At 39.4% G+C, this 27,895-nt stretch overlaps 1 protein-coding gene across 12 annotated transcripts in view; it reads left to right on the top strand.

The window, feature by feature from the left end:
• The window catches only part of DNM3 (dynamin 3), a 575,478-nt gene that overhangs the window by 79,970 nt on the left and 467,613 nt on the right, over positions 1–27,895 (top strand). For all 12 annotated transcript variants that reach the window (XM_054456210.2, XM_054456187.1, XM_063648645.1 and 9 more), the window contains exon 2: positions 198–271. In XM_054456210.2, the coding sequence (XP_054312185.1) occupies positions 198–271 (74 nt within the window). The remainder of the gene's footprint in view (positions 1–197; positions 272–27,895) is intronic.

Genomic DNA, 27,895 nt, shown 5'->3' with positions numbered 1-27,895 from the left:
GCACAATATAAGGCCCTCCTCCTTCTTTTTTTTTAACTTTGAAAATGCTTCTTTTATTAAGATGGGCCTATCATTGTTTGGATAAGCGATACATTGAAAGGTTGGGAATTAGGAGAATTGCTGTGGAACTTGGTTTATGAATGTATAGGTGATCAGAATTCCTTCATGCCTTAATCTACATTTCTTACTTTTTTTAGGGACTTTCTCCCTCGAGGGTCGGGCATTGTAACAAGACGACCTCTTGTGCTGCAGCTTGTTACTTCTAAAGCAGGTAATGAATGAAGATGTTTACCGCATGGATGGGCACATCCTGTGGCCCCTTTTGCCTTCATAGGTGTGGGATTGTACCAATAGAAACGTTTTTGTGATTTCCCCACCGTGGGCAGCTGCCCACATTTCTCTCCAGAATGCTGCCTTCTTCATTGCTCTTTTCATTCCTTTGATTACATTAAAGGGGTTATTTTCATAGATTTTTTAAAATACCTACTTAAAAAATTTTTTTATTGCTCATTGTAATCCATCTACATAATTTTACAGTACAGCACAACCACTAATACTCCTTTGGTATGCTTTGTGTGTGTGTGTGTGTATGTGTGCATGCACGTGCACTTGGGGATTAACTTATAAAATTCAACAACCATATAATATCTGTATGGATGTGTATGTGCATATCTATATTTACACTGTGCTATGCTTGCTTCTCTCTCTTACACCATGATAATTTGATAGGTAAATGATGCTTTGTTTTTATTTTCATTTTATTTCAGCAACTGATGATGTTGAATTTTTTTTTTTCATGTTTATTTGCCATTTGTATTTCTTGTCTTGTGAATTGGCCATTTTTCTTTTTCCCCATTTCTTTTTGGGGATTTTACTAATTTTCCTATCAATTTCTTTGAATGCTTAAGACTGAAGCACCTCATAAAAATCATCGATCATAAATTGCAAATATTTTTAATAGCTTGTTAAAGGTACAGTTTACATACCATATAACTTGACCAATAGAAGTTAACAGTTGAATAGATTTTAGTCTTTTCACAGATATGTGCAACCATCTCCACAATCAGCTTTAGAACTGTTTGATCACTCCCAAAAGAAAGCCTGTATGTTTCTGCTATCACCTTTTTTCATAACACCTTTCCCCACCACTCCAGCCTAGGCACTACTAACCTATGTTCTGTCTCTATGGATTTCCCTATTCTGGACATGTCATATGAATAGAATCATTTAATATGTGGTCTTTTGTAACAGGCTTTTCTTGCTTGGCATAATCTTTTCAAGGTTCATCCATGTTGTAGCATGTATTAGAACTTCATTTCTTTTTATGGCCTAATACTATTCCATTGTCTGGATAGATCACATTTTGTTTGTCCATTCATTAACTGAGCAGCATTTGAGTTGTTTCCACCCTTTGGTTATTATGAATAATGTTGCTATAAACATTCATGTACATGTTTCTGTGTGGACATGTGTTTTCATTTCTCTTAGAAATATACCTGAGTATAACTTCTGGGCCATGTAGTAACTCTATGTTTAATTGTTTAAGGAACTGACAGACTGTTTTCAAAGCAGCTGCCCCATTTTACATTCCTACCAGCAGTGTATGAAAGTTACAGTTTTTCTATATCCTTTCTAACCCTTGTGGGTAAGAAGTGATATCTCATTGTGGTTTTGACTTGCATTTTCCTAATGACTAAGGATACTGAGCATCTTTTCATGTGCTTAATGATCATTTGTATATATTATTTAGATAAATGTGTATTCATTTCCTTTGCCCAGTTTTAAATTTGGTTATTTGCCTTTGTATTACTGAATTGTAACAGATATATATTAAATACAAGTCCCATATCAGATATTTGATTTGTATTTTTTTTTTCTATTTTATAGGCCCTTTTCATTTTCTTGGCAGTGTCCTTTGAAGCACAAGATTTTTTATTTTGATGAAGTCCAATTTATCTACTTTTTCTTTCATATCTCATTATTTTTGTATATATCTAAGAATCCTTTGCCAAAACCAAGGTTATAAAAGTTTATTCTATGTTTTCTTCTAGGAGATTTATAGCTTTGATCTTACACTTAGGTCTTTGATCCATTTTTTAAAGTTACTAATTTTTAAATTTTATATTTCATTTTAGATTTGGGGATAGGTACATGTTTGTTATATTGCATAATGTGTAATGCTGAGGTTTGGGTTTCTGGTGAAACTATCACCCAAATAGTAAACGCAGTCCCCAATAGGTAGAATTTCAACCTTCACCCCTCTTCCACTCTTCTCCCTTTTGGAGTTCTTTGCGTCTGTTTTACCCTTCTTTATGTCCATGTTTACCTACTGTTTAGTTCACACTTGTAAGTGTGAATGTGTGGTATTTTATTTCCTATTTCTGTTATTTCTCTTAGAATAATGGCCTCCAGCTCAGTCCATGTTGCTGTGAAGGTCATGATTTCATTATTTTTTATGGCTGCATAGTATTCCATGGTGTATGTGTCCCCTGTTTTCTTTATCCAGTCAACCATTGGTGGGCTTAGGCTGATTCCATGATTTTGCTGTTGTGAATAGTGCTGCAGTAAACTTACAAATATAGGTATGTTTTTGAAATAATAATTTATTTTCCTTTGGGTAGCTACCCAGTAGTGGGATTGCTGGGTCAAATGGTAGTTCTATTTTTAGTCCTTTGAGAATTCTCTATACTGTTTTTCATAGGGCTTGAACTAATTTACATTCCCACCAATAGTTTATAAGTGTTCCCTTTTCTCTGCAGCCCTGCCCTCATGTGTTATTTTTGACTTTTTAATAATAGCTGTGTTAGTCTATTTTCACACTGCTATGAAGAACTGCCCAAGACTGGGTATTTTATAAAAGAAAGAGGTTTCATTGACTCACAGTTCAGCATGGCTGGGGAGGTCTCAGGAAACTTACAATCATGGTGGAAGGCAAAGGGGAAGCAAGACACCTTCTTCACAAGGTGGCAGGAAGGAGAAGAGCCAAGCAAAGGGGAGGAGCCCCTTAAAACTATCAGATCTCATGAGAACTCACTTACTATCATGAGAACAGCATGGGGGAAACTGCCCCTCATTAATTACCTCCACCTGGTCTCTCCCTTGACATGTGGGGATTGTGAAGATTATGGGGATTACAATTCAAGATGAGATTTGGGTGGGGACACAAAGCCTAACCATATCAATAGCCATTCTGACTGCTATGAGATGATATCTTATTGTAGTTTCGATCTGTATTTCTCTGATGATTAATGATGTTGAATATTTTTTTCTTCTGTTTGTTGGCTGCTTTTATGTCTTCTTTTGAGAATTGTCTGTTGCCGTCCTTTGTCCACTTTTTTTTTTTTTTTCTTTTTGAGATGGAGTCTTGCTCTTCTTTCCTAGGCTGGAGTGCAGTGGCAGGATCTCAGCTCGCTGCAACCTCTGCCTCCTGGGTTCAAGTGATTCTCTTGCCTCAGCCTCCTGAGTAGCTGGGATTACAGGTGCTCACCACCACGCTCAGCTAATTTTTTGTATTTTTAGTAGAGACGGGGTTTCACCATGTTGGCCAGGCTGGTCTTGAACTCCTGACCTCAGGTGATCCACCCACCTTGGTCTCCCAAAGTGTTGGGATTACAGGCATGATCCACCATGCCCAGCCCTTTGCCCACTTTTTAAAAAATTTTTTTATTTTTTTTAATTTTTGAGACAGAGTCTTGCTCTGTCGCCCAGGCTGGAGTGCAGTGGTGCGATCTTAGCTCACTGCAAGCTCCGCCTCTTGGGTTCATGCCATTCTCCTGCCTCAGCCTCCCGAGTAGCTGGGATTGCAGGTACCCGCCACCACACCCGGCTAATTTTTTTTTGTATTTTTAGTAGAGACGGGGTTTCACCATGGATGGTCTCGATCTTCTGACCTCATGATCCGCCTGCCTTGGCCTCCCAAAGTGCTGGGATTACAGGTGTGAGCCACTGCGCCCGGCCTTTGCCCACTTTTTAATGGGGTTATTTGTTTTTTTCTTGTTGATTTGTTTAAAGTCCTTATAGATTCTGGATATTAGTCCTTTATTGGATGCATAGTTTGCAAAAATTTTCTCTCATCTTGTAGATTGTCTGTTTACTCTGTTGGTAATTTCTTTTGCAGTGCATAATGTCTTTAGTTTAGTTAAGTCCCTTTTGTCTATTTTTGTTTTTGTTGCATTGCTTTTGGGGTCTTAGTGAGAAGTTTTTTCCTAGGCTGATGTCTGGAGTTTTTCCTAGGTTTTCTTCTAGAATTTTTATAGTTTGAGGACTTACATTTAAGTCTTTAATCCATCATGAGTTAATTTTTGTATATGGTGAGAGATAGGGGTCCAGTTATATTCTTCTGCATATGGTTAGGCAGTTTTCCCAACACCATTTATTGAATAGGATGTTCTTTCCTCGTTGTTTTTGTTGACTTTGTGGAAGACATGTTGGTTGAAAATATGTGGCTTTACTTCTGAGTTCTCTGTTCTTTTACATTGATCTATGTGTCTGTTTTCATACAAGTACCATGCTGTTTTGGTTACTATAGCCTTGTATAGTTTAGTACAGAGTAGTTTGAAGTTGGGTAATGTGATGCCTCTGGCTTTGTTCTTTTTGCTTAGGATTGCTTTGGCTATTTGGGCTCTCTTTTGGTTCCCTATTAATTTTAGTATTGTTTTTTCTAATTCTGTGAAAGATGATGTTGGTAATTTGATAGGAATTGCATAGAATCTGTAGATTGCTTTGGGCAGTATAGTCATTTTAACCATATTGATTCTTCCAATCCATGAGCATGGGATGTTTTTCCATTTGTTTGTGCTTTGATCCATTTTGAGTTAATAATTTTATGCACTAAGTGTCCAACTTTATTTTCTGCATGTGGATATCCACTAGTCCCAGCACAATTTGTTGAAAAGACTATTCTTTCCTCACTGTAGGATCTTGGCACCTTTGTCAAAAATCTGTTGACCAGAGAAATACAGGTTTATTTTGGGACTCTCAGTTCTATTTGACTGATATTTATGTCTATCCTTGGGCCAACAGCATACTCTCTTAATTACCCTTGCTTTGTGGTAAGTTTCAAAATTGAGAATTGTGAGTCTTTCTACTTTGTTTTTTTTCAGGATTGTTTTGGCTATCCTGGGTCCCTTGAAGTTCAATATGAATTTTAGAATCAGCTTGTTTTATCCCAGGAATGTAAGATTGGTTTAACATCTGAAAATCATATCAGTGGGATGAAAAAAAAAATCACAGAATTACCTCAATAGATTCAGAAAAAGTATTTGACAAAATCTAACATGCATTCATGATAAAACTCTTAGTAAATAAAGGGGAAGGAACTTCCTCAACCTGATAAAGGGCATATATGAAAACCACATAGCTAACATCATACTTAATGGTGACAGACTGGATGCTTTCTGTCTAAAATCAGTAATAATACAAGGATGTCTGCTCTTGTCACTCTTATTCAACATTGTACGGTAGGTTCTAACCATGACAGCTGGGGAAAGAAAGAAATAAAAGGCATCTACCCTGGAAAGGAAGATGTAAAATTATCTCTATTTGAAGATGATGTGATCACATGTATAGAAAAACTTAAAGAGTCCACTAAAAAACTGTTAGAAGTACTAAACTATGTTAGCAAGATTTCAGGACACACTATCAATACACAACAATCAGTTGTATTTTTTAACTTTTATTTTAGGTTTGGGGGTGTATGTGAAGGTTTGTCACATAAATAAACCCATGTCATGGGGGTTTGTGGTACAGATTATTTCATCATCCAGGTCTTAAGTCCAGTAAGCCCAGTGCTCAATAGTTATCTTTTCTGTTCCTCTCTCTCTTCCCACTCTCCACCCTCAGGTAGACCCCAGTGTCTATTGTTTCCTTCTTTGTGTTAAAAAATTATCATCATTTAGCTCCCACTTGTAAGTGAGAAAATGCAATATTTGGTTTTCTGTTCCTGCGTTAGTTTGCCAAGGGCAATATAGCCTCCGTAAAGACACACACGTGAATGTTCATTGTAGCACTATTCACAATAGCAGACATGAAATCTACCTAAATGCCCACCAATGACAGATTGGATTAAAAAAAGTGTAGTACATATACACCATGGAATACTATACGGCCTTAAAAAAGAACAAGATAATGTCTTTTGCAGGAACTTGGAGGGAGCTGGCTATATTGTCCTTTATTGTAATTCTTAGTTTCCTTGGATTGGGTTTTGCCATCCTCCTGAATCTCAATGATCTTTGTTCCTGTCCATATTCTGAATTCTATTTCTGACATTTCAGCCAGCTTAGCCTGGTTAAGAACTCATGTTGGAAAACTGGTGTGATTGTTTGGAGGACATATAATACTCTGGCCATTTGAGTTACTGGAGTTCTTGCTTTGGTTCTTTCTCATCTCTGCATGTGAGTGTTCCTTTAACTGCAGTGTAGATGGAATACAGTTGATAGACTTCTTTTCTGGATGTTTTCACCAAGCCAAGGCTTTGTGCAGAGTCTTTCTTTGAAGCTGACTTCTTATCTCTGGCTTCAGGGTGGGGTATGTTAGTGAGGTATTTTTGGGTTGAAGCTTTGGGGTGTGATCCAGTAGGTGGCACTTAGGCTAATTAATCAGTTGGTAGACTTTTGCTCAGTTATGTGGCTCCCCTATATTTCCTCACAGTTGCAGCTCTGTTCCCTCTCAACACTCTGAAAGGGTGGGTTCCTCTCCCTCTTGAGTGCTGGCTATAGATTGTGGCTTGGCATTCCTGGGCTGCTCACTGCCACTCTGGTGTGATCTCAGTACTTGTGTTCCCTCCTCCACTTGGAGGCAGTGGAGGAAGGGACCTTAGTAGTGATTGTGGCCAAGGGTCTTTTGCTTGGCTCCTGGGGGCTCCACCCCAGAGAGATGCAGGTCAGCAATCGCTTAGTACAATCAGCCCAGGGTGGAGGGTCTGTGCTATGGGCCCAAACTAGGGGTTCCCTGTCTGGTGATGAGCAGTGGAGGGTGTGTGGGACCCATGTGAGACAGTCTGGCCTTCCTCCTTAGGTCAACTGCAGCTTGTTGGAGGTGTGAATAAGGCACTTACGATCTTTGCTTCTTCATTAGTCTGAGGGTAGCAAGGGTAGTTCCACTGCAGAGGCAGTGGCAGAGAGGCTTTTAGTTGCTCCTGGAGGCTTTGTCCAGGGGATTGCCAAGCTGCTACTGGCTTGATAGCTCTGGCGTGGGGTGGCTGGAGGACCTTCCCAGTGAGGAGATATGGGAATGGGCACCCATCTAACAGTCTGGCTGCTTTTTCATAGAGCTGTTGTGGTATGCTTGGTGCCTGCTCTGGTCCCTAGTCACCTGGAATTTTCTAGTACCTGGAGGTATCACCAGTGAAGGCTACAAAACAGCCATGATGGCGGCCTGCCCCCCTCTCTGGGAGCTCCGTCCCAGGGAGTTACAGACCTGTTGCCAGCCCAAACACTGTAGGAGGTGGCTGGAGGCCCTGGTTGGGAGGTCCCTTCCAGGAAGGAAGAATGGGATTGGAGATCTGCTTAGAAAAGCAGTCTGGCTATGTTTTCATGAGCAGCTGTGCTCTGCTGGGGCATCTGCTTTAGCCCCCGGTTGCCTCGGACACTCCAAAGCCTGAAGGCTGGAATGGTTATGTTGCTCAAACAGCAAAGATGGCAGCCTGACTTTCCCTCTGGGAGCTCTGTCCCAGGGTGATTTAAAACCTGTGTCAGCCAGAGAACACCAGTGGGGATAGCTAGAGACTCTGGTTAGGAAGTCGCACCTGGTGGTGAGGAACAGGATTGGGGACACACTTAAAAAAGCAGTCTGGCTATGTTTTTGTAGGCTGTGCTGGGGGTCCCTTCAGTCCCTGGTTGTCTTGGACTTTCCAAAGTTTGAAGGCTGGAACAGCAAAGTCACCCAAACAGAGCACTGGTGAGGATGACTTGAGACCCTGGTTGGGAGGTCCTGCCCAGTAAGGAGGAAGGGGACTGGGGACCTGCTTAAAAAAGCAGTCTGGCCACATTTTTGGAGAACAGCTATGCTGTGCTGGGGGACCTCTTCCACCCCTAGTCAGCTTGGATTCTCCAAAGCCCGAAGGCTGAATGGCTAAGTTGCCCAAACAGCAAAGATGGCAGCCTGGCCCTCCCTCTAGGAGCTCCATCCCAGGGAAGTTTCAAGTCTCTGTTGGCCAGAAAACACCAGCTGAGGTGGCGGAAGACCCCAGTTGGGAGGTCCCGCCCAGTGAGGGTAAACAGCATTGGGGATCCTCTTAAAAGAGTGGTCTGGCCACATTTTCATAGTCTGGCCACATTTTCAGTTTATAATAGCATCAAAAAGAATATACCGCTTAGGGGGAGGTGTGGTGGCTCATGCCTGTTGTCCTGGCACATAAGAAGGTAAGACCAGGCGTTAGAGAACAGCCTGGGCAACATAGGAAGCCCTCATCTGTATAACCAAAAGAGTGTACCACTTAGGAATCAATTTAACAAAAGAAATGAAAAACTTATGCTATGAAAACTGTAAATTATTGTTGAAAGAAATTAGAGAAGATCTAAATATTTGGAAAAACATTCCATGATCAATGATTGGAAGATGTAACAATGTTAAGATGGCAATACCTTAAAAACTGATCTACAAATTCAACGCAATCCCTGTCACAATCCCAGCTGATATCTGGAGAAATCATAGATATTTTTAACCATTTTTATAATGTTATAAAATCTGTATTAAGTTTGATTCAAAGGATAGACTCAAGTCCTGTCATTTGAAAAAAGTAAATCATTTGTAACTCTACAATGCAGCAGGCACTGTTTGTGGCCCTGAGGATATAAAAGTGATTAGGACAAAGTTTCTGTACTTCCGGTTATTTATATTCTGGATTTATTATTTTAAATATATAGAAGTTTTACTCATTATAGTTGTGAAATCTGTAGATTTAGATTTTTAAAAAGTAAATATTTAGCACAGTGCTCTTCACTTTCATAGGTAAAAAATTTTAAACAGTTTTTTACTTTATCTGAAATTTGTTTTCATGTATGCTGAAACAATTTTTTTCCCAATTCCCTTTATCTTATATTACAGTGTGGTAACTACTACCATCTATTTCTGAATATCTTTCTGTTTTATTGTACCAATTCCACAGTGTTTTACTTTTGTGGGTTTATAATTTGCTTTAAATATCTCACCTGGCAGGGCTGTAGTCCTCTCCCATTACTGTTTTTAAATTTAGGGGTTCTATTATAATTGTGTGAAAAAGTCCAGAAAAATTTTGTAAAGATGAAACTATTGCCACTAGAATTATTTTAAACCAATAGATTTACTAGGGAATAACTGATACCTTAAAAATATTTATTTATTTTTCAATCCAAGGAACATACTGTATCTTTTCCTTCCTTCCTTCCTTCCTTCCTCCCTCCCTCCCTCCCTCTCCCTCTCCCCCTCCCCCACCCTCCCTCCATTCCTCCCTTCCTCCCTCCCTCCCTCCCTTCCTCCCTTCCTTCCTCTCTCTTTCTCTCTTTCTTTCCTTCTTTCCTTCTTTCCTCATTTTTGAGATAGGGTCTCACTCTGTTACCCAGGCTGGAGTGCAGTGGCATGATCATTGCTCAGTGTAACCTCCAACTCCTCAGCTAAAGCGATCCTTCTGCCTCCACCTCCCAAATAGCTAGGACTACAGGCATGCACCACCATGCAAGTCTAATTTTTAAATTTTTTTTTGTAGAGATGGGGTCTTGCTATGTTGCTCAGGCTGGTCTTGAACTCCTGGGCTCAAGTGATCTTCCCAAAACAATTTACCTGCCTTGGCTTCTCAAATTGCGGGGATTACAGGCATGAGCCACTGCACTGCCCACCCCCCCCCAACCTTTTTCTTTGTATTTCTTAGTAAAAAAATTTTTCCCTTCCCTCACTTCAGGCATCCTATTAAAGTTTTTGATGGTTTTATATAGTGTTCATGCTTTTCTAGATAGGGTATTCATCTTTATTTTTTATTGTTCTTGTAGTTTTAGTAGGTTATTTTACAGTTATATTTTCAAACACCTTATTGCTGATCTTAAAAGCCGTGGCATTTTAAACTTTTTAATTAACCATCTTATTCTACATTTGGTAGATTAAAGCATTTTAAATTTATTCTCTTGGGTATTTTAGTTATACAGCCATTTCATTTGCACTTCTTAATTTATTCAGTAAATACTCATCATGCAAATACCAGAATGGCTGAGAAAAGAGACCTTGACTAGAATATTAATAAGTTTCTTTGCAGTGGGGACCTTTTCGTGAGTATAGACATGGGAAAATATTCTTACATATTGAGCTCCTTCAAGAAGGTCTAACGTGCTTCTTTCCCATACCTTTTTGCCTCGTGTCTTCTAAGTCCTTGACATTCTTTCTTTCTTTCCTGTTAATCAGTGAGGATCATAGTACACATAGCACCTCACTTTTCAGGCAAAGTAGACTAGAAATTGTTTCTTCAGGGAAGACTTTCTGTCTACAGTCTTTCAGGTACCTCAAAATGGGGTTTTTGCATTACAGCACTCCACTCTGGCTGGTGTCAGCTGAAAACTGGGCTAATTTATTTTCATCCTAAGTGAACTTGTTCATAGAGAAATATCATGTGACCGTAGACTTGGGTTGACGGTGGGCTAATAAAATGGGGGAAAGAAGCAATCTGGGGTGTGTGTTCACTGCTCATGCAGTTTGCTTGTGCCTTCAGATATTAACGGGGACATAATGTAAGTATGATTTCCTTTTGATTCATTCATTTATTCAACAAATATTTATTGAATGATTACTAGGTGCCAGGCAAATATTACTGTCATCATGGGGCTTACATTCTAGGTGGAGAGAAACCAACAATGAACAAAACAAATACACAGAATGTTAGGTGATAAAGAAAGTGAGTGTTCAAGCCACGCTGATATTTATGTAGGCGGAGGTAAGTTAGAAGGTTGTAGATGGGCGCGGCTTGTGTGTTTGAAGTTTAGCAAGGAGGCGAGCAGGGCTGGAGGTGGATGAGTGAGAAGGGGTGGTAGGAAATGGGATAAAGAGCTACTGTTGCTGAAACAGTAAGAAAGCTGATTGGGGAGGGTCTTGTGAGCCAGGGATGATGAAAGGGAACATAATAGAAGGATTAGCACCTGAAAGTGGGGGCCACTGACTGTAAGTAAAACAAAGGATAGTGTGATTGAGATATTGGAGAGCGAGCTAGGATAATTCCTTTATATACAAGGAGGATGGGAGGACACCTCCTCTATTGCAACCAAATGGAAAAAGGAAAATGTGGGCAGCTGTGGTTATGTCTGTACTTCTAGCGGTAGAGAGTTAAGGGATTCTTCATTTACTGACTTTATTCTCTCCAGGAAGTAGAAGATAAGGTATTTGCTGATAGTAATCATTTTCTCTTCTCATTTCCATTAGTTCTGTCTCTCATTCCTCTTCAGAGTTTTATTACTATTGGCTAGGACTTCAGAACTATGCCTTTCTCCTAGTTGTGATGAAAATGCCTTTTGTGTTAAACTATGCATTTATTACTTACTGTTCATTTGTCCTGGTGAGGAATTATTTTATTTTAGATTTTAAAAAGATTTTAAACCATAACAAACAGGTGTGTAATTTTCTTGAGTGCCATTTTGGCATCTATTGAGATGATCACTTAAAATACTCTTTGACATGTTTACCCTTACATTTATAGATTTCTTATTTAAGCATCCTTGCATTCCTAAGATATACTTGATTATAGCAATTAATACTTTTATTTTACTGTTGAAGTAATTCCACTAATTTATGTTATTTACATTTCATTGTCTCTAATACATTTATTTATTATTGTCAAGTTATTGAATCAAAGCTATACTAGTCATCATAGAATAAGTTAGTAACTCTCCCTCTGCTTCTCTTTTACTTTCTTCTATTAGCTTTTGCAATTCTTAAAAGCCCAGCGATGCATTTTAGTCTCTCTTTCCAATTAAGGAGCGCTACTAGCCTTGCTTTTTACAAAGGGTATGTCTTTGACTCAGGGCTTCAGAGCTAGCAGCTGTGGTAAGAGCTTAGGCAAGGTTAGACCTGGGGATGTGGTGGCACCTGGGTCCAGAGGTGTGGGATGTCAGGACACTCAGGGACTTTTCAAAACCATGTGGATACTGAGTGTCCAATGCAGTGACTTTGTCATAACCCTAGAAAGTCTTATAAAGAGATTGGCAGGCTCAGGACAGATACTATGTAGGAAACTAAAATGATGAGTAGCTACCATTTTTTGAGCATAATCAGCATTATCAGCACTGCACATTTTGATGCTATTTTCATTTAATCCTTAAAAAATCTTCTGAGATAGATATTATGATTTCCATTTAGAATAAGAGATCCATTTTAGAAAAAGAGACCTAAGCAATTTATCCAAAGCCACACTGTTGGTAGGAGTGGGGATTTTTACTCGTATCTGTATGATACTGCTAATATTGCATTTTAAAAAGAGAAAACTCCTACTGCTTGCTTTTATATTTGCAGAATATATTGTATATTTTATAGTATATTTTTAATGTAAAGGAGAATAAATATATAAATATTAAATATTATTTGGTTAATTCAGAATTACTATCTAATTTTCAACACAATGCCTATTTAGTAATATTTAACTGCTTGTCTCCATCTGCTGCTGTATTAGTTGCCAAACCGAGCCAAAAAATTAGAGGCCCTAAGCCTTATTCAGTATAATTTGTTATAGGACATTTAGTACTTAGTACAGAAAAGCATTCCAAGAAATCACATAGTATTGTGAGAAAGGTGAGGAAAATCACGGCTTCTTTTTTATTAATAAAGGTAAAAATTTTAAGTGCTAGGTCAAGTAATTTGGTTTCAGAGAGGGACATTTCTCAAGGTGTGGCTTGGGAGGACAAGAGATGGACAAAACATTGATGAGGTCTTGGGTGATGACTGCAGTGTCATGAGCAAGGGAGCAGGAGAGGGTCTTTGTAAGACAATGGGATGGTTTCAGTGCGTTGTGGCTTCCTCCAGGGCCATGTTGAAACTGGCTTATGCCAGCTCCTAAGATCTGATTGTGTGCCTCTCTTCCCATGTCCATGTTCAGTGACATCATGATGGTAGCTAGAAATTAGTCATGTTTGGAGTATTTACACTTCAGAAATTGGCAAATGCTACAAACCAAAACTTTTTTTTTTTTGCTCCTAGGGAGCCAGTTGTTAAGCATTTACCAGTACACCGCTAATTCCTCCTTTCTCAATACCTGATCTTACTGTGTACTGGTTAAGCCATGTGTCAAACTAAGAAAGCAAATGTGCCTGAGGGTAATTTGAAGAACTACTGAGCACATTTAACATATTACAGTAATTTAAGAAACGATCCATTTGGAATTTGATATGCCCCCTGAAGAAGGTGTTTCTTTTTAAGACACCAGAATACAAGTCACTCTTTGCATTAAAAGTTACCGTAGGCTGGGTGCGATGGGTCATGCCTATAATCCCAGCACTTTGGGAGGCCAAGGCAGGCAAATTACTTGAGGTCGGAAGTTCGAGACCAGCCTGGCCAACATGGTGAAACCCCGTCTCCACTAAAAACACGAAACAGCCGGGCGTAGTGGTGCATACAGCTACTTAGGAGGCTGAGGCAGGAGACTCGCTTGAACCCAGGAGGCAGAGGTTGCAGTGAGCCAAGATCATACCACTACACTCCAGCCTAGGTGACAGAGTGAGACTCTGTCTCAAAAAAAAAAAAAAAAAAAAAAGAAAGTAAGTTACTATTGGTGGGTTATAATAGTAAAGTCTCTGGGTCAAGGTTAAGGACAAATGGTTTTGTCTCCTGGATAATTTTTCTGTTAAAATATCTCTCTAAATGCTGCTATATTGTTTACTCTGCTTTATTTCAATGACACTAGTATAAGAAAGGAAGATACTAAAATAAGAAATCACAAAGTAAATAAGTTAAGGGTAACTTTAAATTACAGAAGTATTCTTTCTATTGTGGAAGGTTTTCTTGCTATTTCTTCCTTTCATGGATGTTAAATGTATTATTCATTTAATTTACCACTTTTATATTGTATCTATTACATAATGTAAAGGGTGTCCATGTTTTAAAATTTTTACATGACTTGGAATTTATTAGATAATTATCAGTATTCAGTATTTGGGATCCTTGGTTGGAATTGCTATAAATAATTATTTTAATAAAGAAAGATACCCAGTAACAGAAATCAGAAAACTTGTTTGGAGGCACCAAGTAAGCAACGAGGTAATGCGGAGACACAAAGTTCAGGCAGCAGGTCTGAGATGCTGCAGAAAGGCTTGAGAAGGTGGTGAATCACCACATTCTGGGAGAGGGGCTCCACAATGGGGGTCGTGTTTAGAGCAGCCTTAGAGCACTGTGAGTCTAGGCAGACTGAGCAAAAGGGAAGAGATGGCTTCCTATAACAATACTCAGGAGTCACTAATATGAGAACAATGTCAACTTTTCACAGAAGAGATATTTTAAAGATGTTTATAGATTAGTTAGACTTTAAGTCTTGATTTCTGTACAATGTCAAGCACTTGTTCTCTAGTTTCATAAATTAGACTGATACATAGCAAAAACATTCAAATCTTGTTTTGAATAACAACATTGAAAACATTTAAAACTACATTTCTCGCTTTGTTTTACATTTGAATATCAATTTAATTCAAATTGATATTTTAGAATAAGATAATCTGCTTTTGCAAAGGATTTACGTTTTCTTTTTTTTCCATTGTAACAAATTAACCTTATGGTAATAAATGTGCTTCTGAAAACATTCCTTCTTAAACTACAGCTTTGACCTTGTTCTGCTTCACTGCTGGTTCCCTATTGCTGCTAAAGTGCAGGTTACAGATTCATGGTTAAAATCTCTTCAATATTGTTATTCTTAAATTTTAATGTGCACAAGATACACTGGGTGGGCTTCTTAAAGATGCAGACTCCTGGACATCACCCTTCAGGGGTTTGATTCATGAAGTCTGAGGTAGGGCCCAGAGACCTGCTTTATTTACTTATTTATTTATTTGAGACACGGTCTCACTCTGTCACTGCAACCTTGACCTCCCAGGCTCAACCTATTATCCTACCTCAGACTCCAGAGTAGCTGGGACCACAGGGGTGTGCCACCACATTTGGCTAATTTTTCTATTTTTTGTACAGAGATGGGGTTTCAGCATGTTGCCCAGGCTGGTCTCAAACTCCTGGGCTTAAGCAATCCTCCTGCTTCAATCCCAGCAAGCCTCCTAAAGTGCTGGGATTACAGGTATGAGCCACCATGCCCAGCCAGATCTGCATTTTCAAGGACTAGTATCAGTTGCTTCTAAAGCTGTTGGTCTTTGAATCACATTTTGAGAAACATTCTCAACGGTTTCATCAAATTCTCTCACTATTGTTTTCTTTCTCTAGATACCTTTCCTTCTTCCTTTTAGTAGAGTTTTTTTTTTTCTTGAAATGAGCAATCGTTCTTTTTATAATCTTTTAAATGTTCAGTCACAGCATCTGTATAGAAGTCTAAGCACATAACCAGGCACTTATTCAATGTTGAACTGTGTTCTCTTGCTACCAGGGCATCTAGCTCAGACACCAGCACCCCTGGCTGTGGTGTTTCAAGACCTTTCACTATCAGAGGTTGAAATTCTAATAACATCAAGGTTTTTTTTTCGTTACATAACTAACCCACCTTCCAGGCATAAACAGAGATAAAAACTATCCTACTGAAATCCCTGTACAAACAAGTGGTGCATATACACTTGTCCTTTGGAGCTCAGCATCTCCTCCTTGATTTCTGATAAGCCAAGGAATTTCCATTGGCCCCATGGAATGTCAGACAGTTCTCAAGCACATAATTTTAAATCTGGAAAATGTAACTATCAAAATAAATTAAAATATATTTGGTGGAGGAGTTGGATAATGAGAATGTTGAATTTTCTAAAAAGTTTGAGGATCACTGGAATAGAAGGGTTCAAAGGTATTTACCTTTTGGGCGGATGCTTTGTAATAGTTTTCCTTGAATATTGGACACAATGTAATAAATAAATGAACCTCCAAAGGTCCCAGTTGGAAAAACATGCTTATTAAATGGAGAGAGATGCAGATACATCATACATATATTGTTGGACTTGGTCCAAATATTCCCACATTTGTAACCTATTTCATTGAGAGGTCAAAATAGTTCACTTTCTGAAATCTTATAAGCCTTGTTTTTGAGGGGAAAAAAAGGTAGTTGGTGCTCTCTGGGACTGTCATTCAGACCTACTTTAAATCTTATTTGATTGTGTTTTTTCAGGTCACTGTTCTTTTAATATTTGCATAGCTTAATAAATTCAACTTATCTTTATTTTATGCTTGGTTATTGGGATACCACTGTGAATTGCTGGTTATGTTAATTTTTTCTTCCTTTTTTTTCCTTACTGACAACATCCCAAAACTTATTTTTAACCCACTTTCTTTTGTTACTTTTTTTCCTTGGCTTAAGCATTGGTTACACATTTATTAATAGACAAAATTTCTAGTAGTCAATTATGTACCTTCCAATATTGAGAGCAATTTTCGCTCAATTCTCAAAATGTTGAGAAAAGCAACTGACCCAAATTTTATTTCTTCACAGTTAGATCACTGCCTTTTAACACCACATACATTTCCATTTAGCAGGGAAATTACTAAATCAAAGGTATTATATTTCTCTTTGAAGTAAATGAAGAAATAATATATTTCAGTAGAATTACCACTCATGATTGTGATGTTAAAGTGATTTTTGAATTGTTGATCATTTGTTGTATTTTAGGTTTATTTGTCTCTTGTCTATTTTTGGAGGAGATATTGAGGTTTGTAGCTGCCTTGAGTTTCCAAACCAACAGCTATAGTTCTCTGAACTTAGTTCCCTTTGGTCCATGTAATGTCTACTCCAGAATTAATGTCTGCTAAAAGAGATTGGATGGAAGAAAGACAAGTTCCTTAGTTTTAGGACTTTTCTTTTTTCTATTCCCTTCCTCATTCCCATTCAGAAAAAATAGATTGTCTTGAAATAATTGATATTGAAGAGAACTAAAAGACAAACTGTAGAGTTGTTAATATCTGTTTAAATCTGAGAGGAAGAAGTATAATTTTTTTTTAAAGTAAGAAAATGAATAGACTTGTTTTATATCATGCCTGGGTCTATAGTTGATAATAATTGTTACTTACCTACGCCTTCTTACTCTTATTGCTTCCCCTTGGGCCTCTAACAACAGAATCACAGATGCCCTCTAACCAGATCACAGATGCCCTGGTATTTGCATTTGTTAGATGAGTTGGAGTAGTCTGGAAGGCATTGTCTCTGTCTTCCCTTCCTCAGAGGTCATTTTTTATCTTTCCTGCTGCTACAGCCTGTCTTCCTCCCCATGACACTCTTATTGATCAGTAGTCACTGACCACGCAGAGAAGGACAGGTTATTTCATTTATTGCTGAATGATATGATCAGTGAGTTTAAGAAGTTGGTTGTTAGGGTGTCTGAACAGCATAAGAACAGACGATAATTGGGTTACTCTGCTGATTTATAAGATGGTTTTGTACTCACTCTAGGTGGTACTTTTCAAATAATTGTGTTAGTTTAATATTAACAGTCTCCTGAAAACCTGGTGGAATTTTTTTCTCATTATTTTCCCAAAGTGTGTTTGTTTCATACATTTTTATCTTTAAGTTTTTGCATTCATTTATTCATTCATCTCTTCATTAATGGATTTTGAATGCCTACAGTGTGCTGCACAACAAAGAGGTTGCCAGTTTGTGTCTTGCAGACCATGTTTCAGTTGTTTTCCTGTTACTCTCATCTTGGCTAATATTTAAAGAGACCTGAGTTTTTTTTAACCTCTGCATAATTAACACACTGGATGGGATTGTTTCCCTCAGTTAGCTTCAGTTTTTACTGTTACATTACATTGCAATTTGGGGTGATGCAATTCTTTACAAGCACTATAAAAAGTTGGACTTAGAAAGAATGTATCTCTGTAAGGCATGTTGAAAGCAACTTGAGAGTCTCTGTTCTTGGAAGAGTCTTTAATCTAAGGCATATCAACTACAATTTCCATTTTATTTTATTTTTTTAAACTTTATTTATAAAAGGTGGCAGGCTAGTTTGGCCTGTGGGCTGTGGTTTGCCACCCCTGCTAAAGCTTTTTTTCTTTTTTCTTTTTTTTTTTTTTACCCAAATGTGTTTTTAATTATAGCATTAACAAAGATAAAGCAAAATCAGGGAAGTACAAAATTACATGCGAGTCTAACAAAATAAACATCATTTGTTCTTAGATTCTATGTACTTCCTCTAAACCTGCTGTTTTTCCAAATATTGGACCTTTTCCTCTTTACTAGTTTTCTTTTTTTTTTTTAATTAAGTATTTATTGATCATTCTTGGGTGTTTCTCGGAGACGGGGATATGGGAGGGTCATAGGATGATAGTGGAGAGAAAGTCAGGAGATAAAACACATGAACAAAGGTCTCTGGTTTTCCTAGGCAGAGGTCCCTGCGGCCTTCTGCAGTGTTTGTGTCCCTGGGTACTTGAGATTAGGGAGTGGTGATGACTCTTAAAGAGCATGCTGCCTTCAAGCATCTGTTTAACAAAGCACTTCTTGCACCGCCCTTAATCCATTTAACCCTGAGTTGACACAGCACATGTTTCAGAGAGCAGGGGGCTGGGGGAAAGGCCATAGATCAACAGCATCCTAAGGCAGAATAATTTCTCCTAGTCAGAACAAAATGGAGTCTCCTATGCCCACCTCTTTCTACACAGACACAGCAACAATCTGATCTCTCCTTTTTTTTTTTCCCACACTTCCCCCCCTTCTTTTCAACAAAACCGCCATCGTCCTCATTGCCCGCTCCCGATGGTCGCTGTCTCTTCCGAGCTGTTGGGTACACCTCCCAGACAGGGCGGCCGGGCAGAGGCGCTCCTCACTTCCCAGATGGGGCGGCCGGGCAGAGGCGCTCCTCACCTCCCAGATGGGGCGGCCGGGCAGAGGCGCTCCTCACATCCCAGACGATGGGCGGCCAGGTAGAGGCGCTCCTCACCTCCCAGACGGGGCGACCGGGCAGAGGTGCTCCTCACTTCCCAGACAGGGCGGCCAGGCAGAGGCGCTCCTCACTTCCCAGGTGGGGCGGCCGGGCAGAGATGCTCCTCACTTCCTCCCAGACGGGGCGGGCCGGGTAGAGGCACTCCTCACTTCCCAGACGGGGCGGCCGGGCAGAGGCGCTCCTCACTTCCCAGACGGGGCGGCCGGGCAGAGGCGCTCCTCACTTCCTCCCAGACGGGGTGGCGGCCGGGCAGAGGTGCTCCTCACCTCCCAGACGGGGCGGCTGGGCATAGGTGCTCCTCACCTCCCAGACTGAGCGACCGGGCAGAGGCGCTCCTCACTTCCCAGACGGGGCGGCCGGGCAGAGGCGCTCCTCACATCCCAGACGATGGGCTGCCGGGCAGAGAGGCTCCTCACTTCCTATATGGGATGGCGGCTGGGCAGAGGCGCTCCTCACTTCCCAGAGGGGGCGGCCAGGCAGAGGGGCTCCTCACATCCCAGACGATGGGTGGCCAGGCAGAGACGCTCCTCACTTCCTAGACGGGGTGGCGGCGGGGCAGAGGCTGTAGTCTTAGCACTTTAGGAGGCCAAGGCAGGCGGTTGGGAGGTGAAGGTTGTAGCGAGCCGAGATCACGCCACTGCACTCCAGCCTGAGCAACATTGAGCACTGAGTGAGCGAGACTCCATCTGCAATCCCAGCACCTCGGGAGGCCGAGGTGGGCAGATCACTGGAGGCCAGGAGCTGGAGACCAGCCCGGTCAACAGGGCGAAACCCCGTCTCCACCAAAAACACAAAAACCAGTCAGGCGTGGCGGCGCGCGCCTGCAATCCCAGGCACTCGGCAGGCTGAGGCAAGAGAATCACAGGAGCCCGAAGCAGGGAGGTTGCAGCGAGCGGAGATCACCGCAGTACAGTCCAGCTTTGGCAATAGAGGGATACTGAAAAAAGAAGGAGAGGGAGACCGAAGGAGGGAGAGGGAGAGGGAGAGGGGGCCAATTTCCATTTTAAATGTCCATTTGCCCTTGTTCCTCTCATTCCCCATCAAAACCCTTTTTCTTGACATGTATATGATATACCTGACTTTTCATCATTGTACTATTTTAATATTTTTATTTTTCTGTGTACGTGTCTACCAATATTTATATTAGACACCATGTAGGCATTTAATTGATCATGTACTAGTGCAGAATTCAGAATAAACATAAATATATTTAAATATGATACTGGCTTATTTTGATTTACAATGTAGGTGTAATCTTTAAAAATGGTCTCAATTGTTTATTATTGTCTAAATTGTTTGCTTTAAAATAAAATTTTAAATTATTTTGTATCTGTGCTATTGAGATCATTAAACTTGAGTACTCATAAAAAAAACTCATGAAGAACACATACTTAACAAATGTTTATTGATTACTTTTCCTCATGTGAAAGCTGCATTTTTTTAGGTTTCTGAAGGATAAACAAAGCTACACATACGACAAAGTGCTTACACTAAGCAGGTTATGCTATAGTGTCCAACAGGTACAGTGAGCATATGTTCAAACTGAGGATGGCTAGGAAAAAAATTTACAAGACAAATACAGAGTGATTTAGCAAAGGTGGCTTGGGTGTTTATTCTCACCTGTTGGACACTACAGTATAACCCTTTTAATGCTTAGCCAAATCCTTAAATGCTTCCTGGATACTATAATAGCAGAGTTACCCACAGGAGTGATATGAAGAAATAATATGACTGAGGAAGGTATAGATACTGCAACTGTAGAGTGAGGAAGAATAGTAGAGGTGAATGTTTAGAAGTCAGGCCTGGAGAATATTCCGCCTCAGGAAAAGTCAGCCCTCTTCCTCTTTGTGCTGCCTCGCTTCTGAACTGAGATGTCTCCCGTAGAGTCCATCTAGGTGTGCTATTGACTGGTATATTTGTGTTCATCCTGATAGGATGTTTGCTTCTCAAAGGCAGAGACCAGTGTGTAAAGCTTAATATCCTTGTCCATAGTATCCCTACTTTATGGGTTCATTGTTTTCCCCACATATTAATTAGGAAAGAAAGTGAATTTATTGAATAAACCCCTAACCAAGCCACACATATTTCCCATTTCTATGTCAGTGCTATCATTTTCTAATTATGCCTAACAGCAGTGACTTGTAATATGTATATAATAAAACTGAATTTCTGTGGTTAAAGGAAAACACTCAGATATTAATACATATAAACCCATGCACATTTTTTGCATAAGGGGGTTTGTGATTAAGGATGACATACTAACGTTTATATTTTGCTATTTTTTATATTGAATGGTGACTTCTTTGCATTTTTGGTTATAAAAATCTGTTTGTATTTTTTGTTCATATGTTTGAATTGAGGATGGCTAGGTAAATGATTCACAAGACTAGTACAGAGTGGACTTAGCAAAGGTGGCTTGGGTATTTATTGAGCAAGCTGTTGGGGAAAGATATTTGATTCTTAGGTCCAGAATGTTTTTAGGTGCTGCTCACTTGATTTTTTTTTTTTTTAATGGAATAAGGGATCTGATACTGTTTTTCTGCTTGGAGTCTGGACCTCAGTTATTGCTCTCTGAGATACTGGCACAGAGTTAAGCCTATTCCAAGGAACCATATGTTAAGTCCTAGTTATAAGTCGCTGAAATGAAAGTTGTAGAGATATACAGCAAACTTTTATGTAAGGAAACAAGCATATGCAAAACTAATACATGCATTTAAACTAACACAGCCTCAAAGGAATAAAAGAATGTAAGTGACACCAGTGCAAAGGGAAATAATAGGTAAATATTAGATGTTAATTGAAAATTTCATTCATTTATTCATTCATTTCACAAATATTTATTGGGAGCTTCTATGTACCAGACACATATTGAATGAAGTGGGCAATTTTGAATTTATGGGGCAAGACACACAATAAACAAAACTAAATAAGTAAATTAGGTAGTATTTTAGATAGTGTTAAACGCTATGGAAGGCAAAAAGTTTAGGGTAAGGGAACTGGGAGTACTGGATTGCAGTTTTATGGAGTTTTTGTATGTCACAAAGTCTTCCTGGAGCTGAAAGGGTGATCTAAGTGGCTATCTTGAGGAAGAGTATTCCAGGCAGAAGCAAGAGCCAGTGCAAGGCTGGGTGCAGTGGCTCATGCCTGCAATCCCAGCACTTTGGGAAGCTGAGACAGGAGGACTGCTTGTGTTCAGGAGGTTTGAGACTAGCCTGGGCAACATAGTAAGACTTCATCTCTACAAACAGTCAAAAATTAGCCAGGTGAGGTGGCATGCATCTGTAGTCCCAGCTATTCAGGAAGCTGAGGTCAGGGGATCACTTGAGCCTGAGTGGTTGAGGCTGCAGTGAGCTGTGATCCTGCCACTGTACTCAGCCTGAGCAACAGAGTGAAACACTGTCTCAAAAAAAAAAAAGAAAGAAAAGAAAAAAAGAAAAAGCCAGTGCAAAGCCCTAAGATGGACATATGCCTGGCTTACTGAGGAAAAGCAGGGAGACTAGTGTGGCCTGTAGCATAGGAAATTCTTGTTTTGTCAACCAAAAACAAAATTCTAAGCCCACCAACCTTTTGAATAGACCCCTCTTCTTGGCCAAGGACATTCCAAAGTTAACCTGAGAAACTAGTTCAGGACATGACGGGGAGGGGTAGGGTAGTCATGCCTCATTATACCCCCCTCCGTTTTGGAATTACCAATAGAACAGATTCTTTAACTCTGATACGAAATATTTACAATCTATTATCTCTAAAACCTGCTATCTGGAGGCTTCATTTACTTGATAAAACCTTGATCTCCACAACTCTTACCTTAACCCAGACATTCCTTTCTATTAATTCTAAGTTTTTAGACAATAACTTAACTCTTTCAATCATTTGCCAGTGGGGAAATCTTTGAATCTACCTATGACCTGGAAGCCCCCTGCTTCCAATTGTCTCATTTTTCTGGACCAAACCAATCTATATATGATATGTATTAACTGATGTCTTATGTCCTGAAATTGTATAAAGAATGTGGTAGACTGACCACCTTGGGCACATGTCTTCAGGATCTCCTGAGGGCTGTGTCATGGCCATTGGTCACTCTTATTTAGCTCAGAATAAATATCTTCAAACTTTTTATAGTTTGACTCTTTTTATCAACATTTGTGTATGTAATGGGTGAGGATTAGAGTCTTGGCTGATTACTAGTCTGGCTGACAGGGAGTAATCATTTCCCCTATGAATGTATTATTGATTTTTGAAAGAATAAATTCAATAAAGTATATTTTAAGAAAAAAAAAGTTGTTTGAAACAGGGGTCAGCAATCTCTTTCTGTAAAGGGCCAGATATTTTAGGCTTTGCAGGACATACTGTCTCTGTTGTAGCTGCTCAACTCTGCTGTTGTACTGTGAAAGCAACCACAGACAATATATAAATGAATGGGTGTGGCTTTGTTCCAATAAACTTAATGGTCTCTGATATTTGAATTGCATACAGTCTTCACATGCCAGGAAATACTATTCTTAAAATTTTTTTCAGCCATTTGAAACAATAAAAACCATTCTTAGTTTAGAGACTGTACCAAAACAGATGTCAGATTGGGTTGGATTTAGCTCAGAGGCCGTATTTTACCAACTTTTAAACAATTTATTTATTTATTTATTTATTTATTTATTTATTTATTTATAGATGGGGTCTCACTCTGTCACCCAGGCTGGAGTATAGTGGCAGGATCTCAGCTCACTGCAACCTCTGCTTCCCAGGCTCAAGCTATCCTCCCACCACCCCACCAGTGGCTGGGACCATAAGCGTGTGCCATCATGCCCAGCTAATTTTCTGTATTTTCAGTAGAGACAGGGTTTCACCATGCGGCACAGGCTGGTATCAAACTCCTGAGCTCAGCGACCCACCTGCCTTGGCTTCCCAAAGTGCTGGGATTACAGGCGTGAGCCACCATGCCCAGCCTCAATTCCTTATTTAAAATACAATTAAATTTTTGTTAATTTTCAAATGATATCGTATTCTATAGTGCCTAAGGAATGTTGGTCCAATAATCACTTATTATTGTACAATATTGGAAATAAATTGTCTTGGTGTGAGTTTATATTAAAGTGTTTTTTTTTTATTTTCTTTTTTTTTGGTGGTTTTTTTTTTTTTTTTTTTTGAGGCAGGGTCTCACTCTGTCACCCAGGCTAGAATGCAGTGGCACAATCACGTCTCACTGAAGCCTTGACCTTCTGGGCTCAGGTGATCCTCCTGCTTCAGCCTCTCAAGTAGCTGGAACCGTGGGAACACATCACCATGCCTGACTGATTTTTTTAAATAATTATTATTTGTGAAAGGACCTCGCTGTGTTGCCCAGGCTGATCTAGAACTCCTGGGCTCAAGTGATCCTACTGCTTCAGCCTCCCAAAGTGTTGGGATCACAGGTATGAGCTACTGTGCCTGGCCTATATTAAAGTTTTAATCCTCTATGAGAGTATCCTACATCATTGCATTTTTTTTTCCAGGAAAAGAATGATGCAAAATTAGAGAAACCAATTATTTGCATTTTTGGTTCATAGGGTTTCATTTAAGAGACTATTGTATAGATAATATATAGCACAGTTATATAAATGCATGGATAGTAAAGAGTTCAGAAACAGAAGAATTAACCATTGGAAAAAGTGTTAAATCCAGTAAGATGACAAATTCAAATGTTTCACAAAGGAGAATTTCATAAAATGGATTTTTGCAGTTCACACTTTGTTATTGAAGCCAACTTCTTAAAAATCTTGTTTAGCAAGTAATTATGAGATGTTATTTCAAAAATTTTAAATTCATTATATATCCTCATTCAACAATGAGGAAATGGGGGAAATGGAGGAAGTTGACTGTAGAAGCAGAGGATGAACAGGTAGAAGTTGAGTTGGTAGTCTAAGAGGTTTTTTCTTTTTTTTTGGTTTGAAAATTACTGAAAAGTGTCTCCCTAAAATGATTTTTATTTTTATCTCACTCTGAAACAAGAGACAAGAGGCTAAGATTGGGAACAATGGGGATTGGCAGTGAGATGTTGGATAACCTACTTCATATAGGGTGATCAAAAGGACTTTCTAAGGAGGTGGCATTTCAGGTAAGATTCTAAGGATTAGCAGTGATACATGTGGGAAGTGGGAGAGAATGTTCTAAACAGGAGGATTTGGTAAGTGCAGGAATCCCACGGTAAGGCAGTTTAGCATGCTGTAGGAAACTAAAGAAGACCAACATGCCTGGATCATAGTGAGAATGTAGGAGTGTGGTGCCTTGCACAGCTGGAGAGACAGGGAGGGGAAGATCTTGCAGGATCTGCAGTTTTAATTTTATTCTAATTGCAATGGAAGTCTCTCAAGAGTTTTAAGACAAGGACCAACATATTCTGATTTACATTTTAAAATTTCTTTGTGCATTTCAAAGACCATATTGTTAGGAAACATTTGTTGGGGAGGAAAAACTTTTTCTCTGCTCTCTTAGTTCAGTTTTCTGGGGCCTGCAAATGAAACTGAGAAAAGACAGTTTAGCAAGAGAAAAGATATTTTTATTCATGTATGTACTAGAGTTCACAGAAAAAATGTGGCTCAAAGGGGTGGTTAGAATTTGGGACTTATATACTATCCTAATAGGGAAAAGGGAGGGAGAGAAGGGCACTTACTGGAAAGCAATCAACTTTTTTGGAAGATAAGTGGGCCTTTGGAAGAACCTGGGAGATATGATAGCTTTATGACAATGTCTATTTGGGTGTCGTGTGGTATTTGGGGAGACTGGGGAGTTGTGCTAAGCTAATGCTGATTGACAGGCATCCTTTCTCTGCTTATTTGCTGTTGGCTGGAAGATAAGGTAATTGTGAACTTGTGATAGGCATGTGCTTGAATATTCCTGTCTTAGTCCATTTGTGTTGCTGTAAAGGAATGCTGAGGCTGGGTAACATATAAAGGAAATAGGTTTATTTGGCTCATGGTTCTGAAGGCTGTACAAGAAGCATGGTGTCAGCAACTGCTTCTGATGAGAGCCTTAGAAAGCTTCCATTCATGGCAGAAAATGAAGGGGAGCCAGCATGTGCAAAACATGTCAAGACAGGAGGCAAGAGAGAAAGAGAGAGAGGAAAGAAGGACGAGGCTCTTTTGAACAACCAGCTCTTGGGGAAACTCTCATAGGAACTGATACAGGGAGAACTCACTCATTACTGCCAGGATAGCACCAAGCCATTCAGGAGGGATCTGCTTCATGACCCAAACACCTCCCATTAGGCCCCACCTCCAACACTGGGGATCAGATTTTAACATGAGACTTGGTGGGACCAAACAAACTGTATCCAAACCATAGCAATGCTCAATGCTAGGCAGTTTGGTGAACTGTCCATTACATGTTCATTTCAATTGGTGCAGTGGTGGGATTACCTTGCAGTGGGAGCTATCAGAAGTGACACAAGAGGAACAGGGAACAGATAGCTATTCCTTTAATGGCAGCATGGTGGAAGGCAGGTGGGGTTTGTGATTTTTGTGAGTGGGGGTTGGGGGCTGTCTTTGGACTGAGGCTTCATTTTTTCCCTTTATGTCTCTAGCCTTATCACTAGTTTCAAAATGGGTGTAATAGGACTTGTGTGTGTCTGCTGTGCTGTTCTTATGTGAATTTCTTACAGCATGTATGTATGTTAGAGAAAAGGATGTGCATTATCCATCAAGGCTTCTAATTTGACTAGGCTTAGATATTTTTTAAAAATGTTACTCATAGTTTAAGTGTTTTAAATTTCATCATAACAGGCTGAAAAAATCAGTATTTCTCAGCAAAAACTGGAGCTGTTACATTTGAATTTAGTTTTCAAGCGCTTATTAATAATAATTTCAGGCATATTAATAACAATAACTTCCCTTAATACTTATATAGAATTTCAGGATTTCTTTAAGTTAAGATAATAAAATAGCTAAACAAATTATATTTGTTTGCTTTGGCCCCACGCTGCCGTTTCTATATGTTTGTACTCTTTGAGCATCTCCTCTCTCCCAGGCGCCTGGACTTTCATATCTTGCTAGCACCTTGAAAGCCTTTGCAAGAGCATCTGATAAGTTCATTTACACTCAGATACAAGTAACTGATACATTTTAAAGTGTTTAATATCCCAAAGGCCTTTGAATTTTAGCAGAAAAAATGAGAAGCCTTATATGTTACACAGATCAATCTCTACTAGTGGAGGTTTCTGTTGGGGAGGTGAGGGGGCTTTGTTTTTGCTTTTCTTATTGTTGTTTGTTTGCTTTTGATCTGTAGGGGCTTTTTCAAGCCCTTAAAATCACACCACCTAGGTGGCTAGAGCTCTGCTTCTACCCACGGTAGAATCACCTAAAGGTAATTCCATCTTCAGTAAGTTCGGAGTGCTTTATAAATTATTTCTGTTCTTTAAAGTACTCTACTTATAGGGAACAGACAGCAATTCCATCTGCTTGACAGCTGATGAGACAAATACAACATTTTAGAGAAGCAAAATAACATTTGAAAGCACTTGGAAAGGTGTTAATGCATTATACAAATAAAAATTTTGATTGGTAAATTTTTTAAGACCTGACAATTTAAGCGGGCTCACTAAATTTTTAATCAAGATACTAATGTATAATGGATAGGGAAAGTAGGAGGAGTTAATACTGAGACATTTTAAGAATGATCCAGGTTAAGAATTCTGTTTATGTGAGTGCCCAAGTTAAACCATAATTTTTATTTTTTAGGTTTTTGGGTGCTTGAGAATGGAAGGGTGATATTGTAAACTGTCAAATGGCCAATGCCAAGGTGAAAATGTCCACATTATATAGATAAGCTTACACCTGAGTGAGCTTCTCACTAATGACCACTTTAGAGAGAAAAAGGATGGCAGTTCCTCACGAATAACTTGGGTAATTGAAAGAAATGCTGCC

This window comes from Pongo pygmaeus, chromosome 1, assembly GCF_028885625.2.
Source record: "Pongo pygmaeus isolate AG05252 chromosome 1, NHGRI_mPonPyg2-v2.0_pri, whole genome shotgun sequence".
NCBI lineage: Eukaryota > Metazoa > Chordata > Mammalia > Primates > Hominidae > Pongo > Pongo pygmaeus.
This window is presented reverse-complemented; position numbering and strand designations above follow the sequence as displayed.